The sequence below is a fragment of the Cervus canadensis genome, chromosome X, assembly GCF_019320065.1.
Source record: "Cervus canadensis isolate Bull #8, Minnesota chromosome X, ASM1932006v1, whole genome shotgun sequence".
Classification (NCBI taxonomy): Eukaryota; Metazoa; Chordata; class Mammalia; order Artiodactyla; family Cervidae; genus Cervus; species Cervus canadensis.
Genome location: NC_057419.1, coordinates 75,131,540 through 75,151,267, shown reverse-complemented (window position 1 = coordinate 75,151,267; position 19,728 = coordinate 75,131,540). Strand labels below are relative to the sequence as shown.

Sequence of the window (19,728 nt, the reverse complement as noted above, 5' to 3'; positions counted from 1 at the left end):
ATACCAGTTTTGAGTGTTCAGTGATCACTGCTAAAGGACTTTAAAACTGTATTCCTTATTAAAATACCCCTGCCCGGTTATGCTCTCTGCACTAAAATACAGTTCACAAGACTATTTTGTACTTCAGTGGGAGAAATAATTAAGCAATTAGGGGAAAAGTTCAGCTATTCTATTTTAGACAAAATTTTAGCATTTTAAAGGTCCAAGTGACTTTTTTTTTTCTTTCCTTAGGCTATGGTCATATATACAGATGGCCAAGCATTCACAAAGGCTCTGCTGAACCAGTGAATTTGGCCGTGTAATGATGTTTGTAGAGGACTGCTCATCTCTCTTCTGCAGTAATTAGGATAAGGCAAGAGCCATGAACTAAGTTTTGCCATGGTGTAATTGTTCCATCTGGAGTTGCAGAACATGCATTCATACTAAAGAAATAAATAATTAATCAGGTTTTATCTGGCTGGTAGTGCTAATGCCCATTTGACCATCAGAAACAGCAAACTATATGAATGATTTGCTGCACCCCATACTAAAATAATGTAACGTATCTCAGCAATTTTTAGACAACATTAGTTGCAGTGTTAGCTTTGGGTACAATAGTTAAAAAAAAGATCAATTGCAGGCTTGCCTCTACCCAAATAATGAACAGAAAGACAGGGCATGTTAGAGAACACATGAAATCCACTGTTGAAATAAGACAATACTCTCCTATTCTCTTTATTAAAAGAAGTTAGTTATAAATCCTATAGTTTTTTTTTTGTTGTTGTTGTTGTTGTTGTTTGTTTTAGAGCAAAGAGGAAAGATTAGAACTTTCTGTCAGGCTGCAAAAGGAAAGGTTAACTCCAGTCTGTACAAAAATTTATTTATTTTCTGCTATTAAATGGTTCATGAACTTCTTGGTGAAACTGAGAGTACTGTTTACAAGGCAGTCACCTAAAGGTACTACATGCTTTCTAAGGTTTCTAGGTTGCAGTAATAGGGCACAGAACCATTTTCTTCTAGGTCAGTTGTTTACCACTAACCCAGTATAGTACAACAAAGTCTTTGCTGACAATGGTTGATTATAGTTTATGAGAAATACATCACTGGATTTATTTCACTTTGCAAGTGCAAAGAAGCCATATTAAAGAGGGCAAAGTGTTCCAATGAACAAAGCTTAGAGTACTGGAGAGTCATGTAGGTGAGCAGACTTAACGACATTTAAATTATAGTGGGGAGACCTTCAAATCAAAGAAGCACTACTATGTATTTCTTTGTCATTGCATTTAATGTAGTTGCCTGTCTAAAATCAGTACAGTATGAAATAGGGAAACTTTAATATCTGGGGCAGAACGAGGCACTACTAATGCATGAGGTCCATTTAAAAATATTTCTTTTCGATATCTTTCTGGATTGCAACACTGGCACCCTGAACACATCTTCAGATTCTGTCAGTTGCTAGAACTGTCTTTTTCATAGACTAAAGTGAACACAATGAACTTGCTTCACTCCAAGTTCTCTACCTGTCAGAGTGTGACCTACTGCCATTCTTCCCAAAAGATTATAGCATTTCCCAATAGAATAGAATCACATAGTGATTTGTCAAGGGAAGAAAGATCATAACTAATGACTTAGTACAGTGTTGACAACATTATTTTTATTTTAAAATGGCTATTGGTTTGGATAAGCTAATATTCAGTCAGACATTATCATATATTTTCAAATCCTGGGCTGCTTCATGGGGGCAAAATATTCTGTGGACCACTCATCTCACTCAACTTACCCAAATCAAGATTAACAGAAAAACAGGATTTTTAATTGAGAAACCAATGACACAATGATTCTCTTTTATTGGGCAGAATAAAAATCAAGTCCTTCCAGAAATAAACCTTTAAGCATTTCATAGAGTTAAGATCAGCAATTTAAGAGATGACTTGGGTAACTTTTGTGTTGATATCTTTTATATTTTTAGACCATATTTGGAGATCCATTATACTCAATCTCAACTACAAAAATCAGTATTTTCTACCTGGATGTTGATTATATAGGCTATGATTTTCAGTACAATTTTTGTATAACTATCTCTTTCTTCCCTTCAGCCAATGTTTTCTGCATATCTTAGTTCATCAGCCTTTTTTTTCAGAGGAAAAGTAGAGGAAAATGGCAAAGGTAAAATGTACAATAGGTAATTTTCTTATTTTTTTAGTGGTTTTGGGGGAAGAATAAAGCCAGATTAGAATTAGAAAATAAAATGCAGCTTGTGTGCTATCCCTAGATATAAAAAGTCATAGACAATTGTGAATAAGCTTACCCCATAACTCTGAAATACAAACCATGCATGACTTTTGGGGCTAGGACCACACTCCAAATTACTCCCATATTGAACCTAATTCTACTTTTGCTTTTTTAAATATTAATGTAATTAGAAATTACAATTCTTTGGGGACCATGTTCAAGACTATCATCTTATTCATTTAAAATCCTTATTTTAGGTTCCTAAAAAACAAACACATTTTCAATATGCCATGGAATATGCTTAGCTCACATAATAAACCAAAATGTTTAAATAAAACTGGCAAAGATGACTGGTAACTACCATCCTGGGATGTCTGCGTATGTACAGCATGGGGGAAGCACAATTCATGAAATTGGACACATAATATACATGCTGGATTAAGCCTCATGAGTAAATTACAGCTTAAATTTTGTGGTTCAGTACTTTGATGAAATATATAAAGACGTTTTCCTTATTAAAAACAGGAGAATTGTGGGATGCTAAGACTAATCTTTTTTCTTGGAGATGACTGGAATAGGCTACATACATCTTGCTTGGATATAAGGAATAAATGCTTGTACTCTAGCTGAATAAAAACCACTGAGACTGCTTCCTAATTAAGGCTTACCTGTGTAATATACTACTTACATTGAATTTCTCTGATAATCAGTAATCAACATGGTAGTGCACAACTCAGAGGCATATTTGGTATCATTTAGTATTAAATATAACATATTTAGTATTAAATATAACATTTAACATAATTTTATATTCCTTTTTTTTTTTTTTTTTAAGGCTACCCTGGTGGCTCAGATGGTAAAGAATCTGCCTGCAATGCAGAAGACCAGGGTTTGATCCCTGGGTTGGGAAAATCCCTTGGAGTAGGAAATGGCACCCCATTCCAATATTCTTGCCTGGGAAATCCCAAGGAGAGAGGAGCCTGGCAAGCTACAGTTCATGGGGTTGCAAAGAGTCAGACACGACTGAGTGACACTAACCTATTCTTTTTTAGCAAGATTAATAAATTATTACACAAATTTTAACAGAAAAAGTGAGGCAGAAAATGTAATTTGGGAAGAATTTTCAAAAAAAAAAAAAAAAAAACTCCACAGTGACAAACAAGACATTTCTCCTCATCTTTGGGGTAGTGGAATCAAACACTATAGTTAAATTGGGAAAAGTAAATGCTGCACTGTGGTTACAAAGAATTTCACAAAGTAATTTCGATTTTTTTAGTGATGTGCAACATATCATGGGATAGAAGGTATTCAAACACCTGTGAACTTTAGTAGGGGTTGGAAGGCTAACTGAAATCCAGAAGAGAGGCAAATGCCTCACTTCTTTCATTCATAGAAGGTCCCAAAATATGTGCCTCTCCAGTTAGTGTAACCCCATCTTTACAACTGTTTTGAGAATTTCTTTTAATTTAATTAAATGAAATAATATGTACAAGATAGAGAATAGAACCAATAATTATATTTTAAAAATTTAAAATGTTTTCCCTACTTAATACTGGCTTGGAATTAACAAAGTATGTTAATCATTTTGATTTTCCACTAAAGCAGCACACAAAATCTGAGTATTTATTCCCAAGAAAGCTATACTAACAAGTCAGGAGGTAACAAATCCTTCCTTGATGACAAGCAGGAATGAGGTATAAAAATGAAAAAAAATATATATGAAGAATCCAAGTGTGACTTGCCACTTTTCAACATTATAGGTTACAATTTACTATTCTCTTCTGTTGCTTACCTGTTGTTGTTCCTTATTGTCAGCTTTTATAGCTAGTATCAAGCTTCTTACAAATGTCTGAAGTTTAAAATTTTTTTGCTTCTGAATCTCTAACTCATTTTCAATGAATCTGACTTCTTCATTCTGAAGGAGAAAGCATCAAATAAGAAATTACTCTGTGCAAACCTAAGATTACACATGTTTGATGCACAATAAAACTTTTAAAAATAAATCAAATTAGAGGGACGATAAATAGATAAAATTTTAACATAAAGGATTCTAAAGCACAGAAGTAAATTATCCTATTACTCAAAGACTGCCTTTTAAGCAAATCACCAACAGAAAGTAATCTGCAAGGTCAGAAATCTAATCAAATAAATTCCCGTAAGAGAAAAATCAAGAAACATTTCCCTTCTTGGAAAGAGTCATCCTACATTAAACATAATTAGCATTCAGATTAGGATTAAGAATATACAGAGCCCAATTTACCCCAAGTAAAGAGCAATAGCAGATGCAGTAATGCTGAACGTATCATTCACAAAGTCAAGCACTGAGAACTAAAAAGATTATTATTTTGTAACAAAGAGGGACTGAAATTTTTCATAAGACTATCAAATAGTTTGCTGAGCCCCCCCCCCCGCTTATGTAAGAGTCTGTTATTCAGAAAATATCTCCAAATTTACAATGATTTGAAACTCAGTCTCTCTTCACTATTTTTCCTAGCTGTGTAGGAAAATAACAATAAACTAGGTTTGGGAGGATTTTAGTGCCAGATCTACTGATAATTGTGTAAACTTGTGCAGGACAATTAACCTGTGATTGTATATACTCGTCAATAAAATGGATATAATACTAGTAATCTTTGGCAATTCTAACTTGAGGGTTATAAGGGTCAAATAAGATAATGGCCATGGAATTGTTACATATAGATTTACTATTTAAGCTATAGAAGTTAAGAACATGTGACACTGGTGAAAGTGTGGACATATAGATCAATGGACATAATAGAGAGTTCAGAAATATATATTTTATATTGCATCATATATGTATATATATGTACACACACATACACTTTTGGGTGACTTTTGATGATGATGCTGAGGTAATTCAATGCACATAGAATAGTCTTTCAACATTTCAAAAAAGAGTGGTTGAAAACTTGTAAATCCATACCTCCTCCAAAAAAGATTATCAAACCTTAACTCACATAATATACAAAATTTAATAAGAATTGGATCACAGACCTAAACGTAAAACCAAAAACTATAAAACTTCTAGAGGAAAACTGAGGAAAAACTCTCTATGTCCTTGGGTTAGGCAAAAATTTTTCAATAAGACACGAAAGTCATGAAACTTAAAAGAATTCATTTAAAAAAGAGAAAACCCACATCATTGCTTTTCAAAAGACACTGTTAAGAAAATGAAAATACAAGCTACATATTAGAAGAAAAAAATTATAAATCACATATACAATAAAGGATTTGCATTCAGGATGCATAAAGAGCTCTTATAGCACAAATATAGGCCCACCAATAGAATAAGAAGCAGGTGAAATATTTGAACATGCAATTTATCAAAGAAGATATGAGAGTGACCAATAAACACTTGAAAACGCTTGATATTGTTTGCCATAAAGGAAATGTAAATTAAAATAACAAAGAGATGCCACCACCAACATACTGTTGTTGTTGATGTTCAGTCACTCAGTCTTGTCTGACTTGTTGTGACCCCATGGACTGCAGCATGCCAGGCTTCCCTGTCCTTCATCATCTCCTGGAGTTTGCTCAAAATCATATCCTTTGAGTCAGGGATGCTACCCAACTACCTCATCCTCTGTCATCCCCTTTTCCTCTTGCCTTCAATCTTGCCCAGCATCATGATCTCCCAGCATCAGGCCAAAGTATTGGAGCTTCAGCTTAAGCATCAGTCCTTCCAATGAATATTCAGGATTGATTTCCTTTAGGATTGACTGGTTTTATCTCCTTGCTCTCCAAGGGACTCTCAAGAGTCTTCTCCAGCATCACAGTTCAAAAGCATGAATTCTTCAGCATTCTTCTTTATGGTACAACTATCACATCCATCCATGACTACTGAAAAAACTATAGCTTTGACTAGACGGACCTTCATTGGCAAAGTGATGCCTCTGCTTTTTAATACCTTGTCTAGGATTCTTATAACTTTTCTTCTAAGGAGCAAGCATTTTTATTTTCATGGCTTTAGTCACCATCGTAAGTGATTTTCGAGCGCAAGAAAATAGTCTGTTACTGTTTCCCTTGTTTCCCCATCTATTTGCCATGAAGTGATGGGACCAGGTGCCATAATCTTAGTTTTTTGAGTGTTGAGTTTTAAGCCAGGTTTTCCACTCTCTTTTTTCACCTTCATCAAGAGACTCTTTAGTTCCTCTTTGCTTTCTGCCATTAGGGTGGTGTCATCTGCACATGTGAGGGTATTACTATTTCTCCTGGCAATCTTGACTCCAGTTGTGCTTCATCCAGCCCTGTATTTTGCATGATATAGTCTGCATATGAGTTAAATAAGCAGAATGATAATTACATCCTTGACATACTGCTTTCCTAATTTTGAACCAGTCCATTGTTCCACTTTCTGTTATATAAACTATTGCATCTTTACCTGCATACAGGTTTCTCAGGAGGCAGGTAAGGTGGTCTGGTATTCCTATGAACATACTACAATAGATTAGGTTAAAGAGACTGACAATAGAAGTGCTTATGAGAAGAATGTGGAGCAATTAAAAGTCTCATGTTTTGTTGGTGGGAGGGTAAAGCCATACAGCCACTTTGGGAAATGTCTTGCAGTTTCTTAAACATAGCCTTTCTTACCATCTGACTCAGCAATCTTACTCTTAAGTATTTACCCAAGGGACATGAAAATGCATGTCTACAAAAAGGCATACATGAATATTCATAGCAGCTTTATCCATAATAGCCCCAAACTAGATGTAACACAAATTTTCATCACCAGATGAATAACAAATTGTGATCATGCTTATACAATTGTGTGCAATGTCAAAATTAATGTATGAAAAGGTGAATTTTATTATATGTAAATTATTATATCAAAAACATGATTAAAAATTATTAGCCAGCTCTCTGGCCAAATAGCTTGAAAATAAGCTATGAGCATCCTCTGCAACTGGAGAACCTGTCTCAAAGAGAATAGCAGGAACTTTAACATCATTTGCTCAAAAAGCTGCATAAAATATATTAAAATTAGTTAATTCCATGGGCATTCCTTTTACAATTGAGAGGATAAAGTTGTATTAACCATGTTCAATCTATGGATATGTTTACTGCATCAGTTATATCAACTCAATTTAGAACTTATTTGCCCTAATAAAACGGCTTCCTTTTCAGATCATTTAATATCAAGTGAATGGTCTGCAAATGATTCAAGCTAAATTCTTTATTTAAAGGCCTTCTACAGTAATCTAAGTTATAAGTAAGCATTATAATAGAATTCCACTTGTTCCTGCCATAATACATTTGACTAATTCTAAACATTATATTTTCCTAGTATTTATTGTCAGAACAACAGTGTTAGTAAAGTACTGGTCAGGAAGTGTTTTTGAATACAAGAGATATCTATCTTCATTATCAGTGTCTCCTTTGAAGGCACAAGTCTATCTGAGCTACACTCACAGTTCACAAGAAGCATTTTAAAAACAATTCATATTTGCAAAAGTCAGGAAGCATCTTTTGGTATGCAGACCTCTAATTTCTCCTGAAACTATTCCTCTTCCTTAGTATTTATGCAATGTTTTAAAACATAAATAGCTTTAAGATAATTTAATATTACATACATTTTCTTCTTGGAGCTGTGATTTGCAAGCCTGTTAAACACTTTCTAGATTATAAGCAGCTATTTATGTGGCCTTTTAAGGTTTTCCTAAGTTAATGGTTAGAGTGGAAGTAGTGAGATAAACATCAGTCACTGAATTTCACAAAACAAGATGTAGCTAATTTTTCTTATTAAAATCTTCCCTGCATTTCCACTAAGTTTTGTCAATTATTCTCCAAGATGACTGTAGGAAGCACTCAAGGTTTCATATGGACCAGGGCTTTGATTTCTTTGACAAAGGAGGCAAAAATATACAATGGAGAAAAGACAATCTCTTTAACAAGTGGTGCTGGGAAAACTGGATGACCATCTGTTAAAAGAAGGAAACTAGAACACTTTCTAACACCATACACAAAAATAAATGCAAAATGGATTAAAGATCTAAATGTAAGACCAGAAACTATAAAACTCCTAGAGTTTATATAGGAAAACATAGGCAGAACACTCAGCCATAAATCACAGCAAGATCCTCTATGATCCATCTCCCAGAATAATGGAAATAAAAACAAAAATAAACAAATGGGGCCTAATTAAACTTAAAAGCTTTTGCACCACTAAGGAAAGTATAAGTAAGGTGAAAAGGCAGCCTTCAGAATGGAAGAAAATAATAGAAAATGAAACAACTGACAAAGAATTAATCTCAAAAAAAATCTCAAGCAGCTCAATACCAGAAAAATAAATGACCCAATCAGAAAATGGGCCAAAGAACTAAACAGACATTTCACCAAAGAAGACGTATAGATGGCTAATAAACACATGAAAAGATGCTCAACATCACTTATTATCAGAGAAATGCAAATCAAAACCACAATGAGAGGAGTGTGAAGACAGTGGAGGGATAAGACAGGGAGACCACTTCCTCCCCCACAAATTCATTGAAAGATCATTTGAACACTGAACAAATTCCACAAAGCAACTTCTGAATGCTGGCAGAGGACACCAGGCACCCAGAAAGACAGCCCATTGTCTTCAAAAGGAGGTAGGAAAATATATAAAGGATAAAAAGAGAGACAAAAGAGTTAGAGACGGAGACCTGACCCAAGGAGGGAGTCTTAAAAGAGGAGAAGTTTCCAAACACCAGGAAACCCACTCATGGGCAGGTCTGTGTGGAGTTTCGGAATCTTAGAGGGCAACATAACTGGGAGGAAAAATAAATAAATAAAACCCATAGATTATGTGCCTAACTGCAACTCCCAGTGGAGAAGTAGCCCAGACACTCACATCCCTCACCAGCAAGTGGGGGCTGAACAGGGAGGCACGGGCTGCATTGTTTGGGGTAAGGACCGGGCCTGAATGCCCTGAGGAAAATCTGAGGGAGCTAACGTGAGATAGCAACCCAAAATGTTGGATAGCCAGAGACAGAGGAACAAACAGAACAAAAAGAAACAGAGAGAACTTTCCCGTGAAATGCTCTAGCCTAAGGCACTGCTGGGCCCACTCACAGAACAAAGGATTGAGTGAATACTAGAGGAGAGCTAGTCAGCAGTGGACTGGCAGTGGACAGGCTCATCCCCCACCAGAGGGAGAGAGACAGGCTGGTGAAGGCCAGAGCCAGAAGGCGAAGGGCAAACTCGGCCCCAGAGACGGCATCTTCTACCAAACTGCAAGCAGGCTCCCAGTTGCTAACCAAGTCTTCCTGGGATCCTGGATGGTTGACATCCGCCAGGAGGGTCGCAGCCAAAGATCAGCTCCCCAGAGGAGACACATGGCACACCTAAGATGGCACTCCCACTGTGTACCCAGGAAACTGAGCAGCTGGGATGTGGGAGGTGATAAGACGAACAATTTACCTGGGGAGTGTGTGCTCGCCACTGGTCGCCTTAGCTGCTCGGACCTGGGAAGAGCACAAAACGCAGGCCCAACCAAGTCTGTGCCTTTGTGGCATACCAAGAACCTGAACTTGGGTGGCTTAGACCTGGGAAGTTCATGCAACCCAGGGCCCGCTTTAGGCATTTCCCCGGCAGAGCAACCTGGAGCCTGAGCAGTATAGACTGGGAAAGCACACAGGTCGTGAGCGGGGGCAAACCAGTGTGGCCCAGACACTGCGAGCACTCCCCACACACGCCAGTGATATTTGTTTGCAGTGTTCCCCCCTCCCCGCAGCACAACTGAACAAGCGAGCCTAAATAAATTACCACCTTTGCCATCTTGTGTCAGGGCGGAAATTAGACACTGAAGAGACTTGAAAACAGAGGAAGCCAAAATAAACAATGAAGAAGGAACCACTTTGGAAGTGACAGTTGCAACAGAGTAAAACCTGTTCTTAGCACTGACTACATTGGAAGGGGCCTATAGACCTTGAGAAGAAGTATAAGCTGGAACAAGGAACTATCTGAAACTGAACTGACCCAACACTGCCCTCAACAGCTCAGGAGAAATTCCTAGATATATTTTACTATTATCATTTTTTAATTTTTTGCTTTTAATTTCTTTATTACTCCTTTAATTTTCACTTCAATAATTTACTATTACCTTGCAAAAAAATGCCCTATTTTTAAAGCAAATTTCATATGCATATTTTTTTATTTTTGTGAATTTGCTTCTTTTTTTTAAATATTGTATTTTTGAGAGTTTAACCTCTACTCTAGATTTTTAATCTTTGTTTTTTGGTATTTGTTATCAATTATCAATTTTGTACATTTAAGAATCCAATTTTCAAAAAAAAAAATAATAATCCAATTTTCAGTACCCATTTTTATGTAGGAGTGTGATTACTGGTTTGATTTCTCTCTCCCCTTTTGACTCTCCTTTTTCTCCCCCAGGTAACCTCTATCTCTTCCCTCCCCTTCTCTTCTCTACTTAATTCCGTGACTCTCTTTGGGTGTTCTGGGCTGTGGAGAACATTTAGGGAACTGATTACTGGCTAGATTGGTCTTTCTCATTTTGACTCCCCCTTCTCTCCTCCTGGTCACCTCTGTCTCCTTCCTCCCTCTTCTCTTCTCTATGGAACTCCATGAACTTCTCAGAGTGTTCCAGACTCTGGAGAGCAAACAGGGACTTGATTACTGGCTAGATTGCTCTCTCCTCTTTTGATTCCCTCTCTTCTATTCCTGGTCACCCCTAACTCCCTCCTCCCACTTCTTTTCTCCATGTAACTCTATGAACCTCTCTAGGTGTCCCTCACTGCAGAGAATCCTTTCACCATTAACTTAGATGTTCTATCACTGGCACTGTATGGATGGAGAAGTCTTGAGGCTACTGTAAGAATAAGACTGAAAGCCAGAGGCAGGAGGATTAAATCCAAAGCTTGAGAACATCAGAAAATGCCTGACTGTGGGGAACATTAATCAAAAAGAGCTCATCCAAAAGTCTCCATACCTACACTGAAACCAAGCTCCACCCAAGAGCAAACAAGTTTCAGATCAAGATATATCAAGCTAATTCTCCAACAACGCAGGAACATAACCCAAGCCTTAAAATACAGGTGACCAAAAGTCACACCAAACCCATCGATACCTCAGAACTCACTACTGGACACTTCATTGCACTACAGAGAGAAGAGATCCAGCTCCACCCATCAGGACACTGACACAAGCTTCCCTAAACAGGAAACCTTGAAAACCACTCATCCAACCCCATCCACAGGAAAGAACCTCCACAATAAAGAGGAACTATAAACTTCCAGGATACAGAAAGGCCACATGAAACACAGCAATCTAAACAAAATGAAAAGGCAGAGAAATATTCAGCAGGTAAACGAACATGATAAATGCCCACCAAACCAAACAAAAGAGGAGCAGATAGGGAGTCTACCCGAAAAAGAATTCAGAATAATGATAATAAAAATGATCCAAAATCTTGAAAACAAAATGGAGTTACAGATAAATAATCTGGAAACAAAGATTGAGAAGATACAAGAAAAATTTAACAATGAGCTAGAAGAAATAAAAGAGTCAATCAATAATGAATAATACAAAAAGTGAGATCAAAAGCACTCTGGAGGGAACCAACAGTAGAATAACTGAGGCAGAAGATAGGATAAGTGAGGTGAAAGATAGAATGGTGGAAATAAATGAAGCAGAGAGAAAAAAGAAAAAAGAATTAAAAGAAATGAGGACAACCTTAGAAACCTCTGGAACAATGTCAAATGCCCCAACATTCGAATCACAGGAGTCCAAGAATAAGAAGACAAAAAGAAAGGCAGTGAGAAAATACGTGAGATAATAGATGAAAACCTCCCTAAAATGGGAAAGGAAATAGTCACCCAAGTCGAAGAAACCCAGAAAGTCCTAAACAGGATAAATCAAAGGAAAAACACCCCAAGACACATATTAATCAAATTAGCGAAGATCAAACACAAAGAACAAATATTAAAAGCAGCAAGGGAAAAACAACAAGTAACACACAAGGGGATTCCCATAAGGATAATAGCTGATTTTTCAATAGAAACTCTTCAGGCCAGAACGGAATGGCAGGACATACTTGAAGGGTTGAAAGAGAAGAACCTACAAGCCAGATTAGTGTTCCCAGCAAGGATCTCATTCAAATATGAAGGAGAAATCAAAAGCTTTACAGACAAACAAAAGCTGAGAGAATTCAGCACCCCCAAATCATTTCTCCAACAAATGCTAAAGGATCTTCTCCAGACAGGAAACACAGAAAGGGCGTATAAACTTGAACCCAAAACAACAAAGTAAATGGCAATGGGTTCATACTTATCAATAATCACCTTAGATGTAAATGGGTTGAATACCCCAACCAAAAGACAAAGACTGACTGAATGGATTAAAAAAAACAAGACCCCTATATATGTTGTCCACAAGAGACCCACCTCAAAAGGGACACATACAGACTGAAAGTGAAGGGCTGGAAAAAGATATTTCACACAAATGGAAACCAAAAGAAAGCAGGAGTAGCAATACTTATATCAGGTAAAATAGACTTTGAAATAAAGCCCGTGAAAAGAGACAAAGAAGGACACTACATAATCTTAAAAGGATCAATCCAAGAAGAAGATATAACAATTATAAATATACAAGCACCCAACATAGGAGCACCACAATATGTAAGGCAAATGCTAACAAGTATGAAAGGGGAAATTAGCATTAATACAATAATAGTGGGAGACATTAATACCCCACTCACACTTATGGATAGATGAACTAAACAGAAAATTAGCAAGGAAACAGAAACTTTAAATGATACAATGGACCAGTCAGACCTAATTGATATCTATAGGACATTTCACCCATAAACAATGAATTTCACCTTTTTCTCAAGTGCACACGGAGCCTTCTCCAGGATAGATCACATCTGGGGCCATACATTTAGCCATGGTAAATTCACAAAATTGAAATCATCTAAAGGATCTTTTGTGATCACAAAGCAGTGAGATTAGATGTCAACTACAGGAAAAAAAAAAAACTATTAAAATACAAATATATGGAGGCTAAAAAACACACTTCTGAATAACCAACAAATCACAGAAGAAATCAAAATATGCATAGAAACTAATGAAAATGAAAACACAATAACCCCAAACATCTGGGATTCAGTAAAAGTAGTGCTAAGGAGGAGGTTCATAGCAATACAAGCTTACCTCAAGAAACAGGAGAGAAACCAAATAAATTACCTAACTCTACACCTAGAGCAACTACAAAAAGAAGAATGAAGAAACCCAGGGTTAGTAGAAGGAAAGAAATCATAAATATTAGGGCAGAAATAAATTTAAAAGGAACAAAGGAGACCATAGTAAAAATCAACAAAGATCAAAGCTGGTTCTTTGAGAAGATAAATAAAATAGACAAAACATTAGCCAGACTCATCAAGAAACAAAGGGATAGGAATGTAATCAACAAAATTAGAAATGAAAATGGAGAAATCACAAAGACAACACAGAAATACACCCGATTATAAGAGACTACTATCAGCAACTATATACCAATAAAATGGACAACTTGGAAGAAATGGACAAATTCTTAGAAAGTATATCTTTCCAAAACTGAACCAGGAAGGAATAGAAAATCTTAACAGACACATCACAAGCACAGAAACCGAAACTGTAATCAGAAATCTTCCAACAAACAAAAGCCCAAGACCAGATTGCTTCACAGCTGAATTCTACCAAAAACTTAGAGAAGACCCAACACCTATCCTACTCAAACTCTTCCAGAAACTTGAAGAGGAAGGTAAACTTCCAAACTCATTCTATGAGGCCACCATCACCCTAATACCAAAACCAGAAAAAGATGCCTCAAAAAAAGAAAACTGCAGACCAATATCACTGATGAACATAGATGCAAAAATCCTTAACAAAATTCTAGCAAACAGAATTCAACAATTATAAAAGCCATATGATTATCTCAATAGATGCAGAGAAAGCCTTTGACAAAATTAAGCATTCATTTATGATAAAAACCCTCCAGAAAGCAGACATAGAAAGAACATACCTCAACATAATAAGTCATAAATGATAAACCCACAGCAAACATTATCCTCAATGGTGAAAAAGTGAAAGGGTTTCCCTTAAAGTCAGGAAGAAGACCACTCTCATCACTACTATTCAACATAGTTTTGGAAGATTTAGGCACAGCAATCAGAGAAGAAAAAGAAATAAAAGGAATCCAGAATGGAAAAGAAGAAGTAAAACTCACACTGTTTGCAGATGACATGATCCTCTACATAGAAAACCCTAAAGACACCACCAGAAAATTACTAGAGCTAACCAAAGAGTATAGTAAAATTACAGGATATAAAATTAACACACAGAAATCCATTGTATTCCTATACACTAACAATGTGAAAACAGAAAGAGAAATTAAGAAAACAATTCCATTCACCAATGCAACAGAAAGAAAATATTTAGGAATAAATCTACCTAAAGAAATAAAAAAACCTGTATATAGAAAACTATAAAACATTGATGAAAGACATCAAAGATGACACAAATAGATGGAGAAATATACCATGTTCATGGATTGGAAGAATCAATATAGTGAAAATGAGTATACTACCCAAAGCAATCTATAGATTCAATGCAATCCCTATCAAGCTACCAATGGTATTTTTCACAGAACTAGAACAAATAATTTCACAATTTGTATGGAAATACAAAAAACCTCAAATAGTCAAAGCAATCTTTAGAAAGAAGAATGGAACTGGAGGAATCAACCTGCCTGACTTCTGACTATACTGCAAAGCTACTGTCATCAAGACAGTATGGTTCTGGCACCAAGACAGAAATATAGATCAATGGAGCAAAATAGAAAGTCCAGAGATAAATCCACACACCTATGGACATCTTATCTTTGACAAAGGAGGCAAGAATATACAATGGAAAAAAGACAATCTCTTTAACAAGTGGTGCTGGAAAAACTGGTCAACCACTTGTAAAAGAATGAAACTTGAATACTTTCTAACACCATCCACAAAAATAAACTCAAAATGGATTAAATACATAAATGTAAGACCAGATCTAAACTACAAAACTCTTAGAGGTAAACATAGGCAAAACACTCTGTTACATAAATCATAGCAGGATCCTCTATGAGCCACCTCCCAGAGTAATGGAAATAAAAGCAAAAATAAACAAGTGAGACCTAATTACACTTAAAAGTTTTTGCACAAACAAGGAAACTATAAGCAAGGTGAAAAGACAGCCTTCAGAATGGGAGAAAATAATAGCAAATGAAGCAACTGACAAAGAATTAATCTCAAAAATATACAAGCAGCTCCTGCAGCTCAATTCCAGAAAAATAAGCGACCCAATCAAAAAATTTTACCCAAAAGAACTACACAGTAGACCCAAGGAACTACACAGTTATTTCTCCAAAGAAGACATACAGATGGCTAAAAAAACACATGGAAAGATGTTCAACATCGCTCATTATCAGAGAAATACAAATCAAAACCACAATAAGGTACCATCTCACCCTGGTCAGAATGGTTGATATCACAAATATACAAACAATAAATGCTGGAGAGAGTGCAGAGAAAAAGGAATACTCTTACACTGTTAATGGAAATGCAAACTAGTACAGCCACTATAGAGAACAGTGTGGAGATTCCTTAAAAAAATGGCAATAGAAGTGCCATACGACCCAGCAATCCCACTGCTGGGCATACACACTGAGGAAACCAGAATTGAAAGAGACACCTGTACCCCAATGTTCATCGCAGCACTGTTTACAATAGCCAGGATATGGAAGCAACCTAGATGTCCATCAACAGATGAATGGATAAGAAAGCTGTGGTACATATACACAATTAGATATTATTCAGCTATTAAAAATAATGCATTTGATTCAGTTCTAATGAGGTGGATGAAACTGGAGCCTATTATACAGAGCAAAGTAAGTCAGAAAGAAAAACAGCAATACAGTATACTAATGCATATATATGTAATTTAGAAAGATGGTAATCTTGACCCTATATGAATGGCAGCAAAAGAGACACAGATGTAAGGAACAGACTTTTGGACTCTGTGGGAGAAAGTGAGGGTGGGATGATTTGAGAAAATGGCATTGAAACATGTATATTATCATGTGTGAAATAGATCACCAGTCCGGGTTCGATGCATGAGACAGGGTGCTCAGGGCTGGTGCACTGGGATGACCCTGAGGGAAGGGTTGGGAAGGGAGGTGGGAGGGGTGTTCAGAATGGGGGACGCATGTATACCCATGGCTGATTTATGTGAATGTATGGCAAAAACCACCACAATATTGTAAATAGTTAGCCTCCAATTAAAATAAATTTAAAAACATATAAATAAATAAGAAGTAAAAAAAAAAAAAAAAAAACCAGAAAAAAAAACCACAATGAGGTATCATCTCATTCTGGTCAAAATGGCTATCATCACAAAGTCTACAAACCACAGATGTTGGAGAGTGAGGAGAAAAGGAAACCCTCTTACACTGTTGGTGGGGATGCAAACTAGTACAGCAACTGTGGAGAACAGTGTGAATATTCTTTTAAAAAATCTGGAAATAGAAGTGTCATATGACCCAGCAATCCCACTGCTGGGCATACACACTGAAGAACCAGAATTGGAAGAGACACACGTGCCCAATGTTCATTGCAGCACTGTTTACAATAGCTAGGATATGGAAGCAACCTAGATGTCTATTGGCAGAAGAATGGTTAAAAAAGCTGTGGTATGTATACACAATGGAATATTACTCAGCTATTAAAAATAATACATTTGAGTCAGTTCTAATGAGGTGGATGAAACTGGAGCCTATTATACAGAGTGAAGTAAGCCAGAAAGAGAAACACCAATACATATATGGAATTTAGAAAGATGGTATTGACGACCCTATATGCAAGACCGCAAAAGAGACAAAGATGTAAAAAACAGACTTTTGGACTCTGTGAGAGATGGCAAAGGTGGGACAGTATGAGGGAATAGCGTTGAAACACGTATACTACCAAATGCAATATAGACGACCAGTGCAAGTTTGATGCACTCAAAGCTGGTACTTTGGGACAACCCAGAGGGCTGGTGTGGGGAGGGAGGTGGGAGGAGGGTTCAGGATGGTGGGACACATGTACCCATGACTGATTCATGTCGATGTATGGCAAAAACCACCACAATAGTGTAAAGTGATTCGCTTCCAATTAAAATAAATAAATTAATGTTTTTAAAATGCAGCTAAACCTGAGGCGTTATGACATAGCTAATCATGCCTGAGAAACTGATCTCATTCACTTGTCTCACAAGCATTTCAGGTTAGTTAGAACTCCTAGTAATATGGATTCCTGGCAAATATCTCAATCAGAAACTCCACTATGCCAACAATATTGATGGTTGTATAGTAGTAATTTCCAAATGCAAATAGAAAACACTTGCATATTAAATGAACACTTGCCTAATAATGTTAAATATATTTCCAAAGGATACTAATTTATTCTAGGAACTAGTTACTGGATACCTATGACTTAGGCACTAGATCAGGTAACATATACATGAATAAGATATGTATCTGACTTCAAGAAGCTTATGGTGAATATATTCAAGAAACCAACAAAGTGATTCTGAACCCTAAACAAAGGAGACTAGCATGTGTAAACAAAGAGAATAGAATGATGATCTTTGAAGGAAGATCAAATTTCCAAACTGGTACGGGTATTTTAAATCAATGTACTGAAATTAGCAATAAGAACTGCTATATGAGGTTTCACTTATCGTTATTTCGGAATTAAAGTAACAAAATTCATTGATGGATTGAACTGAAATATCTTGAATAATGATTATAGAGAGACATATTTTCTATATAGGTGCTAATTTTTGACAGTTTAATAAAAGTTTGTATAGAATGATGATGTGTTATAAAATATATTTTAATAAGGGAGCAAAAGACCCCTTGTTCCCACAGCATTCACCAAAATGGAAAACACTGAATCTTTAAATGTCCTTTAGAATTCAATGAAAATGACATTTTTGGACTGGATGCTCTGGCTTGCTGATGTCTTCAGCTTCAAACCTTTCAAGTGAGCTGGTACACCAATGGGTAAAGGTCCTGGAAAGAATCCTCTGAGTTCTGGGACCAGTCCTATCTGACCTGTTTGAGAGTACTGAGTACACTTAATAGCTGTGCAACCCAGTTGTCTCATCTGTAATTTCCATAGCCTGTGCCAAGTGATGGTTCACAAAGCCATTTAAACCCTGAACTGGACATTTATAAATGTTATATGGCCATGAAGGAGAGATTAGAATGATCTCTTGTACTTCACAACTGACAACCTTATAATTATATTAGTTAAAATATAGTTTAAATACAGGATTATATTGTGCTTTTTGACCACTTAGAAAATAAATTTCAAAAAATAATTTCCTTCTGTGTTTACAATGTTTTGTTCAATATTTTAAAGTCTGACATGTCATAAACAGTTGAAAAACAGAATATGTTGAATTACATAGTTTTCAATTATAGTAAAACTGAAAAAGGTTAATGACAGCTGCTATCTTTCTGATTAAATGTTATTTTTTGTTAACATTTTAAGATTACTATTATCTATGAAAAAAGTGACTCTGTGGTCAAAATTTCAGAAGGTCCCAAAGTTACCTAGTAAGATATGACATGGATTAACAAAGGGAAAACAATTAAACATCTATGAAAAACATATCAACATCTAGACTGATAGCTTATGTCAAAAATTTTTAAAAAACAAAATTATGTATGGCATGCTGTCAAAGTAAGTCTTTCATTTTAGTAACAAGTGACATTAAGAAAAGGTCATCTGTATTCATATTCATTCAGTAATTGCCATGGGGATTGTTTTTAAACTTCTAAAACAGGTATATTATTATAAATTGTTTAAAAATCTTCATAAACTGAAATTCAAGATAAAATTAACAAGGAACACTAGAAAAAATATCCCCTTTGCAATCATTTAAAAATGAACATAGGCTTTAAAAAAACTATTGTCATAAATTTCACACTAACCACCACTATGCCTCATCTTGCAATGCAGCATTAATACTTACTGCTGCTCAGCAAACTGTTCTTAAGACCATAACCACTAAACTGACCAGCATTAATTAAAATGCCCAGCACAATGACTAATATCCAGATGCCTGAGTGAGTCAATGCAGAGCCCAAGGATGCTTAATTTATCAAATGGAAAATGGAAGTGAAAAAAACTGGTACATAGGTACTGTAAAAGTCTACCTCTTTTAATCAGTCAGTTCAGTTCAGTTGCTCAGTCATGTCTGAATCTTTGCAATCCCATGGACTGCAGCATGCCAGGCTTCCTGTCCATCACCAACCTCCTTTAATACCTTCTCTTAAAAAATTAAGGATCTGAAATTACCTTATAATCCAAGAAAGAATTCACTTGCTCTACTTCAGAATTACTTAGCATATCACTTTCTTCATCATCAATAATTTCTATTTTCTGTAACACAAGTAGAGAAGTTTTCATAAATATATATCTTATCATCACCATTA

At 36.0% G+C, this 19,728-nt stretch overlaps 1 protein-coding gene across 1 annotated transcript in view; it reads right to left on the bottom strand.

Annotated features, from left to right (window-relative positions):
• HDX (highly divergent homeobox) overlaps nt 1–19,728 on the bottom strand; it is a 211,601-nt gene that overhangs the window by 968 nt on the left and 190,905 nt on the right. Inside the window, exon 9 of the mRNA XM_043459917.1 lies at nt 4,004–4,126. Coding sequence (XP_043315852.1) covers nt 4,004–4,126 — 123 coding nt within the window. The remainder of the gene's footprint in view (nt 1–4,003; nt 4,127–19,728) is intronic.